Source organism: Leptodactylus fuscus, chromosome 6 (genome assembly GCF_031893055.1).
Source record: "Leptodactylus fuscus isolate aLepFus1 chromosome 6, aLepFus1.hap2, whole genome shotgun sequence".
Taxonomy (NCBI): Eukaryota; Metazoa; Chordata; class Amphibia; order Anura; family Leptodactylidae; genus Leptodactylus; species Leptodactylus fuscus.
In genome coordinates this window covers 124,550,021-124,562,056 of record NC_134270.1, presented here as the reverse complement: position 1 = coordinate 124,562,056, position 12,036 = coordinate 124,550,021, and the positions used below count along the sequence as shown (strand labels likewise).

General features: G+C 44.0%; 2 protein-coding genes across 2 annotated transcripts; one reads left to right on the top strand and one right to left on the bottom strand.

Annotated features, from left to right (window-relative positions):
- Nucleotides 1–3,249: 3,249 nt before the first annotated feature.
- On the bottom strand, nucleotides 3,250–3,909 carry LOC142209660 (uncharacterized). The gene has a single exon (XM_075278686.1). The coding sequence runs from the start codon at nucleotides 3,901–3,903 to the stop codon at nucleotides 3,334–3,336; it is 570 nt and encodes a 189-aa protein (XP_075134787.1). The 5' UTR covers nucleotides 3,904–3,909; the 3' UTR covers nucleotides 3,250–3,333.
- Nucleotides 3,910–10,846: 6,937 nt separating this feature from the next.
- On the top strand, nucleotides 10,847–11,407 carry LOC142210051 (uncharacterized). The gene has a single exon (XM_075279081.1). The coding sequence runs from the start codon at nucleotides 10,847–10,849 to the stop codon at nucleotides 11,405–11,407; it is 561 nt and encodes a 186-aa protein (XP_075135182.1).
- Nucleotides 11,408–12,036: the final 629 nt, after the last annotated feature.

Genomic DNA, 12,036 nt, shown 5'->3' with positions numbered 1-12,036 from the left:
TTTTGTTTTGGGGATGGTGGGTTCAGCCCAGTGGCGTAACTAGGAAAGGCGGGGCCCCGTGGCGAACTTTTGACATGGGGCCCCCCCGACACCGAAGATCTCGACCGAGTCCCTCCTACGCATTCCTGCGCGCTCTATTATGTTCCATAGTGGCCCCTGCACACAGTATTATACCCAATAGTGGCCCCTGCACACAGTATTATACCCAATAGTGGCCCCTACAGGACTAAATACTGTCACGTCACCCGCTGACCGCTATACCAGGACAAATTGTGGATAAAAAAATCTGGTCATGTGCATTACAATTTAGTAACTCCATGTGCCTCATATTAATAGCAGTTAACCCCATCATCTCCCTCACATTAACCCCTGTGTGCCTCACCATAAGAGTTACTGATATGTGAGAGACATGGAGGTAATAATAAAGTATCTTCATTATTATTACCCCCATATGTCTCACATATCAGTAACTCTTATGGTGAGGCACACAGGGGTTAATGTGAGGGAGATGATGGGGTTAACTGCTATTAATATGAGGCACATGGAGTTACTAAAACACAAGTAATCACCCCATATGCCTGACATTAATAAGTAACCCCAGTACGTACCTGTGTAGCTTTAGTTTCATTTTCCTTCTTCCTTTCTTCCTCCAGTGCAGGACGGCAGGAGCTCGGCAGGGATAAGCCCCGCCTCCTCCTCTCATTGGTGGGCAGAGGACAGCAGAGAAAGGGAGGGGGGAGAGAGGGGGAGCATCCTGAAGCACTTACAGGAGCCAGAGCTGCAGCTCCTGTGTCTCAGCCGTTGCTGCAGCTTCGGGGCCCCCTGTTGGTGGAAAGTATTCCACCAACAGGGGGCCCTGATCATTATACTCGGGGGTCCGAAAAGACCTCCGAGAATAATGATAGCAGCGGTAGCAGCTGTCACCGGGCCCCTAATGTCCCGGGCCCTGTGGCAGCTGCTACCGCTGCTATGGTGGTAGTTACGCCACTGGTTCAGCCCAAAGATTCACTTTGAAAACCGTACATTAAATCATGATACTTTGGGCTCTCTTGTGATGCCCAGGGGCGGTATAAAAAAAGGAAGGTGAGTATAGCTATTTATTTTGTATACCTTCCTTGAGCCTTCACCCATTATACTCTGGGGTCTAACAGCACCCCAGAATATAATAATTTCACTTCTGGTTTTTGGGTAAAGAACCCCCAAACATTGGGGTTTGGGTTGAACCCAAACCTTTTGGAAAATTTGGGTGGAATCTTGTTTGATCTCAAGTGGTTCGCTCATTTCTACTCCTAAGGTGATGTCATCAACTGACTTCCCAAGTTCTACATTGAATTTAATATTGTGGATTTATGGGGTGTTTGGGATAAAATGATACTTTTACTCTAAGCTAAACATCCTCCCCCCTACTAAAATATTAAGGGGGCGTTCACACTACCGTCGGTGTCCGACATGTAGTGTCGGCTCCTAGTGTCCGCTCCAAATCTGTCACGGACACTAGGAGCGGACACTAGCTGTGTCCGTGACACCTGTCATTCATCTCAATGGGCATCGGATGCGTTCTTTTGCACTCCGTGCCTGCATGCAGGGTTTTTCTGTCCGCTTGAGAAGTCGGACATCTTCACTTGCGGACAGGGAAGGACGGGCACGGAGTGCAAAAGAACGCACCCAATGCCCATTGAGATGAATGACAGGTGTCACGGACACAGCTAGTGTCCGCTCCTAGTGTCCGTGACAGATTTGGAGCGGACACTAGGAGCCGACACTACATGTTGGACACCGACGGTAGTGTGAACGCTCCCTTACTTAATTACTTTGCAAAATGTATATTTACTCAGATCACTGGGGAGGTCTTGTGACTGCCCCAGACACATTTTTTGATTTTTCCGATGACCAACAGGAAAACAGGTAAGTATGACGGGGTGGGGGGTGAGCTGAGTTAGTCAGATAGAAAGGGCTAGTTGTGGGTAGGCTAGCTAAGGAAACCAGGAGGGGGTTTGAGGGGGATGTAGTGTGAGGCAGCTCTGAGTGAAGTTGTAGGATAAATGAACAGGAAGCTACACCATGTAAACAAATACAGATGATGCCAGGAAAACCCACCCCAAAATCACTCAAAACAATACTAAAGGTATTTGGGTGCACTTATTAACCCATTAACAGCACTAACTGACCTTTTGTTAAAAAAAAAAAAAAAAAAAAAAAATCGCCCAGAAAACTCCTTTAACCAGCATAGGGCAAAGCTTTATCTAGAAGAATACAGATGCATCAGGATATAAGTTTGGGCTCCATAAATGCCCAGTATATGTTGATAGTTGTGTAGGAACACAACTGTGGCTAAAGGAGATGTTGGCATGTTACAGCCTTTTGAGTGTTATATGTAAAAGCGTATTCCATTTGCAACTTTTCCTGTTATATTTTTCAATGTCCTACTAGTAAACTTATTAACCAGAGTAGCCATAAAGTGGTAAACCTTGCCTGTTCTGTGCTTTGTGCTACATAATGTGATTTCTCTGCAGTCATTTATTATTGTTACAATGATGGAAGCTAAAACATCTTATATATAAATCAGCTCAATTAATATTGGTTTATTGGTCTATGTTGTACCTACATATATTGCTAAATTTTTTTGGGAAAAACATCTCTAGCATGTCAATATATCTATGTAATTAGAATAGTTGAATAAGTCTTTCATTTCTAATAATCCTGGGGCTTTGTTATATTCCCTGTTTCTAAGATGCCCTCCTAAAACACATCTTCTACATTATTTATCTTAAGCTAGTGTTTTTCTGGTTACCTCCTCCTTTCTCCATTATTCCTTAGAACTTGACTCTTGTATCCAACAGTTACCCTGCACTCCTTACTCTTAGTATTTGTACATATATAGATACCTGCTGGTGACTGTCTCTTACATCTTCATGTGTACTACCTTATTTATTAAGATGGCCGGACCATTGTACTAAACCAGCACGTTTATTCTTCTTACCCCCTTCTACTTCGTAGACTGTAAGAACTTTTGAGCATGGCCTTCACTGCTACAACATCTGTGTGCACTATATTAATAGTAATATTATTATTTATAATATCATGTGTTCTTTAGAAAAAAACTACAACAGCAATATCCATATATCAAAGATAATTCATTTATTTAGTGCAATTCATATATAGAATTAAAGGTTAATAATGAGAAAAGCAAACCAGTATGGCAGAAAATGATATTGTGTGATACATAGGATATTGTATTATCCCCTCCACCAGTGCTTTGCTGAAAGCCCAATTCTTAAATTTTTGCTTTAAATTATATTAAAAGGTATAAGACATATCTGAGATGTTCTCCTGTTAAAATGGCTTGCCCTTCTTAAATTGTTTCACCAAGTCAGTGAGCTTCTCCAGCCCCTCAGCAAGCCCATCACCAGTGGTGGCACAACATCCCTGGACATGCCACTGGTGTCCTCTCATCTTCCTCAGCCCCAGCTCTTCGGACAGTTCTCCCGGTTGTCTGGAACCTGGTAGATCTTGCTTATTGGCCAACACAACAAAGGGGACCCCTCTCATTTCATCACTCTCCAGGATGGCGCTGAGCTCGGAGCTGGCCTCCAGGAATCTCTCAGGGTCCGCACTATCTACCACAAATATGAGTCCATCTGTGTTTAGATAGTAATGTTTCCATAGGACTCTGATCCTGTCCTGACCTCCTACATCCCACACGGTGAAGGTGACATTACGGATGGGTTCCACAGTCTCTACGTTGAATCCAATGGTGGGGATTGTAGTGACGGTCTCATTCAGCTTTAGCTTGTACAGGATAGTTGTCTTTCCAGCAGCATCCAGACCAAGCAACAGGATCCGAGCTTGGTATCCAGTGAACTTCATAAGGGTTTGCTGGAGGCTGCTCAGGAGAAGACCCATACCTTAAGAATGTTTTCTTCTTGGGCAGAACACAAAGCAGTTTGCTGTTGTGCATTCTTCTTGCAGTTCACCTGTATTTATACACAATCCTTTCACATGTCAGACCTATCTGTGTTCTTAGCAACCACAGCAGTTTGTATCTAGTATTTCCTGCTTGCTCTGTCATTCTGTGCTGCGTTGGAAGATTTCACTGCAGCCTATTCTGACAATGACTTCAGAGCTCGGCAAGGGAAGTGACCTTTTGAAGAATCTGAGTTTGTATTTCCCCAACTTTATTGCAATCAGTAAATACAGAGCAGTTACCCTGTATATATTGTTACTTTACCTGCATCAATAATACTTGCCAAAAATGAGAACATACATGACATTTGTATAGTAAATATAAAAATCTATTTTTGCATTTTTTTTGCACTCCTTCTAGCTATAGTCTTGGCTTTCCGAAAAGGCAGAGTGCAGATAAATATAAATGAGTATAAAAGCATTGTTTTATGTTTCTTTTGGAACTTTGTTTAAAAAATGGCACATGTGGCTTCTTCGGGTCCGTTCACACGGAGTAAAGTGGCGCTGATTCTGACACGATAACTTGCGTAAGAATCAGCGCTGATAAAAAGCCTCCCATTGATTTCAATGTGTTCCGCGCAGAAAATGGAACCCATTGAAGTCAATGGGAATCTTTTTATCAGCGCTGATTTTTACGCGAGTTATCATGCCAGAATCAGCACCACTTTACTCCATGTGAACGGACCCTTAAACGTTATTACTCATTACTTGTTGGATTATTGGTCCAGTGTGCAGTGAGATAAATCTATGTAGTTCTATGTGCAGGGTATCAGAATACCGGATGATGGCCCACACCTCAGCCAGACCTGAGTAGTACTTAGTAATTGGTTTAACAGAGCTGTAGCTGGGCATTCCTGTATCAGGGGCACACGTACAGTTCACTGCCCTTACTCTGTATCTAAATACATAAAGGTTCTTTGCGGGCGCTCTCTGACAACTAACACCAAGGGCACATGCCCTGCTTGCCCCTCAGCTACACCTCTGAGTTTAATTGCGTGGGATTAAACCAATTAGGGCGTGTGTACACATTCAGGTTTTCAGATGCAGTTTTTGAAGTCAAAACCAGGAGTGAATGTGAAAAGAGAGGAAGCACCCGTCCTTTATACTTTCACTCCCTTTACTTGGTTTTAGCTTCAGAAACTACATCTGAAAACCTGAATGTGTAAACCCGCCCTTTAGCATCTAACCACTATAGTATTGGGAATACTACTTAAAGAGGACCTTTCACCTCCTAGGGCACATGTGGTGTAATACACCGCTAGACAGCAGACAGTGTGCTGAATAAGCTTTCACGTTCTGTGCCCCTGGTGAAAAGCTATTGGTGCCGGTACAGTAGCTCTTCAATGTCAGAAGGGCATTTCAGACAGTCTGTCAGGAATGCCCCTCCTCACAGTAGCGTCTGTTGCACTGTACTGTGAGAGGGGGCGTTACTTACCGTCGCGTCATCGCTGGGCGGTAAGTAACGCCCCCCCTCACAGTACAGTGCAACAGACGCTACTGTGAGGAGGGGCATTCCTGACAGATTGTCTGAAACGCCCTTCTGACAGTGAATTCAGCGCACTGTCGGCTTTCTAGCGGTGTATTACACCAGATGTGCTCCAGGAGGTGAAAGGTCCTATAGTAAAATCAGGGGGTCCTATAGTAAAATTTTGAATACAGCATCCTATTAGCTCTTTTTTTCTGTATTGTCACTTTCTATACGTATATGTACAAACATGACACATGACTACACATTCATATGTATACAAACAGTGGCGTAACTAGGAATGGCGGGGCCCCGTGGCGAACTTTTGACATGGGGGCCCCCCCCTTCCTGACCGACACCGAAGACCTTGACCGACCCCCCCCCCCCACGCCGCATTCCTGCGCGCTCTATTATGTCCCATAGTGGCTCCTGCACACAGTATTATACCCCATTGTGGCCTCTGCACACAGTATTATGTCCCATTGTGGCCTCTGCACACGGGATTATGCCCCATAATGAACACCCACGAACAATTATTATACTCAGGGGTATTTTCAGATCCCAGAGTATAATAATCAGAGACCGAGGGGAGATACAGACATAAAAAAAAAAAGTTACCTGTCTCCGGCTCCGCGGCAGTCTTTGGTTGTGTTGGCCATCTTTAATAACACACTGATGTCACATGACATTTCATACCCTCCCTCCATCTGCCCCCAGTTTCATGCACCCCTCATCTCTACCCACATTTTCATGTCCTCCCCTCCATCTCTGCCCCTAGGTTACTGTTGCTCCTCATCACACATACATACATACACACTCACACACATACACACTCACACACACTTACACACAGACAGACACTCTCCATCCTGCATCTCCCTTCCCCCTCCCCTTCATTACCTTGCAGCACACCTCTCCTTCTCTTTCCAGGACTGTACGGGCTATAGACACGCCCACCCAGTCATGTGACAGATGACGTCACACAAGGTTCTTTCAGCTTTCCCCCGCTCTTAGCACAGTTAAAACAGTTTGTCTGTGATAAGAGTGGGGGTAGCAGAGGTAGCTGTCGCCGGGCCCCTTATGTCCCGGGCCCTGTGGCAGCTGCCTCTGCTGCTATGGTGGTAGTTACGCCACTGTATACAAACATGCATGAACAACAGGCATACTAATATACAGACATGCCTATATATTAAATAGTTACTGCTGCGGTGTATCATAGACTTGAAAGGGATACAGCTATAGTACTCACAGCTGCCATTACCAAGAATACAGTGAGTGAGAAGCACAGCACAAATATAAATGCTGGGAAATGCAAATTCTGGGAAACAGTTGATCAGTGGGAGTCTTGATAGTCAGAACCTTGCTGATCTAAAATTGATGGCCTACCTGGCTTTCCCACAGCAGCCATTTCTCAATTTTCGCTCATTACTCTCCCTGCCTTCCAAAAGCCAATTTTCTATTCACAGAGCCATGTAAGGGCTTAAATGGGTTGTGCAGGGAAACTGGACAATCCTTATAACTTTTAAATCAGCTCGGGGCAGTGAAAAAAAAATTGTATACTCACCTGTCCCGGATGCCCTGGTGTCCTCCCAGCACATCCTGGTTCTTCTGCTCCATTGGCTTTTCCTGGGTCTCTTCCGGAGTTCCACTTAAGCCACTGATGGGACTCTGCGGTCACCTGAGATCATACATCCCAACTGTCCTGGATTTAGCGGGACAGTCCTGGATCCCAGGTCCTGACCCACTGTCCTGGTCGGAGGGAGGTTTGTCCTGGCTTCAGCTGGACACACATGAATCAAATACAATGGTGAAGCAAATATCTGTCTGCTCCTGCTTCACCACCCTGCCTCTGTGTGCTCCAGCACCGAGAGCTGTAGGCGCCATGTGATGACTTCAGACAGTGAAGCGAAGAGAGTTTTATTTATTTATGTTTAGGTGGTATCAAGAAAGGGACTTAATATTGTTTAGGCAGCTTCAGGGGTACTGTAAACTGTGGGGGCATCTGGAGAATTACATTAAACTGGGAACAGATGGAGGGAGACTTTAAAGGGTCTCTATCATTGGAAAAAGTCATTTTTAACTAATCACATCCTTGCATAGCCTTTAGAATGTAAATTGCCTCAGTGGTTTCTGAATAAGTCCGTTTTTATCCATAGGCTAATGAGCTTCCAGCCAGCACAGGAAGTTCCCAGCAGCACTCGGCTCTGCTATTATCTCCTATGTGCATGTGCAAACAGGAAGCTGAGTCATCAGCAGAAGCAGCAGCCTGTGCTGTATACACCCATAGGAAACAATAGCAAAGGGGGTCCATGATGCATCGTGCACCAGTCTAAATTAGCATATGAATAAAAACAGACTTATTCAAAAACTGCTGAGGCAATTTACATACTAAAGGTCGGTGTGGAATAACCTTTCTAAAGGCTATACAAGGATATGATTAGTTAAAAATGACTTTTCCCAATGATAGAGCCCCTTTAAACTGTAGGGGTAGATGGTGGGTGACATGAAACTGTGAGCAGATGTAGGTGGGGACATGAAAATGGTGGCAGCTGGAGAAAAACATTAAGCTGGAGCATATGGAGGAGGACATTGAACTGTGTGGGCAAATGGAGGGAGACATGAAACATGTGGCAACTGGAGGGAGACTTTATACCTTTATACTGTGGTGATAGCTGGGGGGGGGGGGTATTAAACTATGGGGGCAGATGGAGGGGAACATTAAACTGTAGGTACACCAGCAGAGGGACTGGGCATATCAGGTTAGGATGACTGTAGGGAGATAGTACTGTGTGGGGACACAAAAAGAAATGGATGGGGATGGGTGGAGTGAAAGTAGAAGTGGGTGTAGCTAAATTTTCACAATGCTCGCATTCTGTCCCTCTTTCTGGTCTTTGCAAGTTGGGAATTATACCTCCCCAGTCCACAAATGACCTTATAGTTATATACGTGATATATACGTTTATGTGTGACTATTACCTCTGCACTTTCTATAGCTATTGCCATGGCTTTCCGAAGATGCAGAGTCCCAATAAGTATAACTTGTAAAGGGGTCCAGCTCACACCGTAGGGGTTGGCAATGTTCACACCATCAGTAGATTTCAAATCCAGGGGTGTTTTATTTAGAGACTTTGGCACAAAACACAGTACAAAAGAAACAAAACCTAAGCCTGTCCGTCTCTATCTGTACTCCAGCATACCTCTCTAGCCTAGGGCAAGTCATACTGTACAGACTGTCCCCGGAGTGCTTTCTCTCACACTGGCTGTAACACTATCAGCATTCCATTTGCCAGGCTTCCTTCCCCAGTAATGACCATGAGGAAGCCTCACCTGTGAGCACCTGGGACTAAGAGAAAAACCCGTAGTGGACCAGGGCTGTCCTCCAGTCCAGAAAATCCGACCCATATCATTTAAACAAAGCACCTTAGCAAGCTATGTTCTGTTAAAACAAGTATTCTGGATTTCCATTATCTCGCCCGGCTGAGGAACCCAGGTGAGATATACGCCCCGTCCACCACTTTACCACAAACTCTATGCCAAGGCATTATTTTTGTCTTTTTGTTGTAGGTTCATTTTTACAACTGCAGATGTCTTCTTACGTGTATTTTGCCAAGGTACAGGTCACTGCCCTTACTCTGTATCTAGATACATTAAAGTGGCTTTTTGGTAACCAGCCCCTGGAGCACATGCCCTAGTTGCCCCTGTCCCTGGGTTTAATTGCATGGGACTTAATTCAGGTGCATTTCATGTGGAGGTTTTTCAGATGCAGTTTTTGAAGCTAAAACCAGGAGTGGAGTAAAAAACAAGTGAAGGTATAGCCCCTGTTCTCCATTGGCATTACTAAAGTCCTGTGGAAGTCTATGGGGTAGTGCTGCAATAGCAAAACCTGCTGCTTCAACTCACATGGCGGGTAAGCAGGGTAAGCTGGTTTTAGTATTAGAAACTATGTAACCCCTATAATGATAGGTCTTCAGTTTTTAAAAGGTGGAGCTCCTTTAGACTGAGGTCCCATGTGGCGAAAACACTGAATTGTACATTATCTGCAAAGTGGATGAGATTCTGACTCTTCCCATCCACACATTGCAGAAACAATCTACAGCGAAAACGCTGTTTCTTTTTCTTTCACACCCAGTTTTGGCTTCAAAAACTGTAAAAAAAAAATGTATGAATCCAGCCTTCAGATATGGTCTTTATACCAATAGTGAACTGAGAGTGATCTAGACTGCAAAGTCACAGGCCGCTTTCAATATAATAGGATTGGGCTTATACATGTCATTTAGGGTTCGTTCACATCTGCACCCCGGTCTCCGTTTTGCAGGTTTCTGTATCCTGCCTGAAACTGTGCAGGAGTCGGAAACCTGCAGTCATTTTTCAAACCCATTCATTTCAATGAGTTTGGAAAGTGTCCGGCCGTGATCACCTGTGACCGTTTTGTGCTCTCCGCGGCGAAACCGTTTTTTTTTTTTTTTAACTGGACACAAAGTCGCACATGCAGGATTTTGTGTCCGGTAAAAAAAAAAAAAAAAAAAACTTTCGCCACGGAGAGCACAGAATGCTCACTGGCGCTCACTTCCGGGCACGGTCTGCCAGGTTTCAGAAACCTGAAAACGGAGATCGGGCGCTGGTGTGAACCCAGCGTTATTGAACATTTTTTACCTACCTTGTACACAAATGACCAAAGTGATGGGGGTCAATTATGGTCGTCTATCTATCTATCTATCTATCTATCTATCTATCTATCTATCTATCTATCTATCTATCTATCTATGTCACTTCATTGTAATCTATATTCAGAAGTTGATTAGATACAATATAAAGGAATTTCCTGCTGGGGGCCATTTTGTATAAGATCCTGTAAGGGAAACAGGTGAGGCCCCCAGAGAAAATGATGTCAATAATGGGATGACTTCTGAGTAATAAATAACACTGTCGGAAGGAGCAGCTACAGAAAAACCTGTAAATTATCAGCAAGTCACCCTGACAGTCATGGCCTCAGGATCTATGGGGCCCCTCTGCTGCGGCAATACATCAAGTTTCCAGTGCCATAGTTCTATTAAAGAATATAGCAATGTATTTATGGATCTGCTTATGTAGCTGTCAAAGAGTTAATCTCTCTCTCTCTCTCTCTCTCTTAGGCATAGCCTTTCCTCTTGCAATCTGACAATCAAATTTCAATGTTTTTGCATTCATCTGCATAAATAAAGCTTTTAGTTGTTGACGTTTGTACGTGACATAGCAGAGTCCAGCATGGAGAGAAATGCATAGTACACTGATGACTGGAAGGAAGTCGGGGAAGTAGGAGGAGAGTCACGTGATCTCCGTGTCAGGATCTGACATGTTTACTATACTGCACCTCCTCCCTCTATGGACTGAGTAGTGAAGTGAATCCTCTCTGGTCACATTGTGGCTGCAGTAGAGAACATGGGCACCCTGGTAAGCAGGGTACAGGGTCTGTGTGGAAAGAAACCCCCCTGGAAAACATCTATTGCAATTATTGGACCACATGGAAGTGGCAAAACCACAATACTGTATAGACTGAAGCTGAATGAAACTATAAAACCTGTGCCAACGCCTTGTTACATAGTGGAGACCTTAGACATCTCTGAAGACATATCACTTACCATATGGGACGTTAGTTTTGGAGCAAAGGGAGGACCCTTAAAAAGACATTTTCTGGAAGTCTGTCAAGGCTATTTGTTTGTGGTGGACAGTAAGGATGCTGAGCTATTTACTGATGCCAGAGATGATCTGTACATGGCAACAGATATGGACACACAGGACTTGCCATTCATTGTATTGGCCAACAAGCAGGATCTAGATGAGGCTTGTAGTCCTGCCGAATTTATGCATCATCTTAATCTTGACAAGATTCCTGCAAAGAAATGGGACATCTGTGGCTGCTCTGCTGTTACTGGAGAAGGTGTTCATGAAGCCTTGGAGAAGCTGTTAAAAATGATAAAGGAAGATGTAATGAGGAGATAACTTCTACTGTAATGTCAATCAAAGATGAGCTGTGTGATGTCAAGATAACGTGGAGAAACCTAAAGGCCATCCTAAAGGAATCACCATGTTACAGAACAATCATAGACCAAACCACCTTGGAATAGGACAGTCCTCAATCCAGTCAGAAACCATAATATAACTTGTTATTGTGACATTGTATTAGGACCTCAGGAGATCTTACTTCCCATTACCTTGGATCCCTCCCAAAGACAGACAATAGCCTCCGAACTGTCTGCGAAACATCTGACTTTGTTGCGTTTTTTTTTTAGCCAAAACCAAGAGTGGCTCCAAAAAAAAGCTGCGTTTCCGCAACGTGGGGCCTTTAGCCTTAGAATGCCTTCATACACAGCATTTTGTTGCACAAACTTTTGCGACCTAAAATCACTTATGTTCCTCATAATGTAACTTTTAGAAATCCAAGTAAATGCCCCTATGGTCCCAGTGGTGGGTGCAGTAAAGCTGGTGCCACACAAGTATTAGATGGTAATATTACTTCTTTCAGTGCTTTTATATTTCTATGGATTTGCCAGTAAAAGTGGATTTTCTTGTAGTGGTTCAGTGTGACATACATATCATGGAAAATCCAAATAATAACACAGAATGAAGCA

What these genes read in the sequence shown, in the direction of transcription:
- LOC142209660 (XM_075278686.1), bottom strand. Translation starts at nt 3,903, where the DNA reads ATGGGTCTTCTCCTGAGCAGCCTCCAGCAAACCCTTATGAAGTTCACT.
- LOC142210051 (XM_075279081.1), top strand. Translation starts at nt 10,847, where the DNA reads ATGGGCACCCTGGTAAGCAGGGTACAGGGTCTGTGTGGAAAGAAACCC.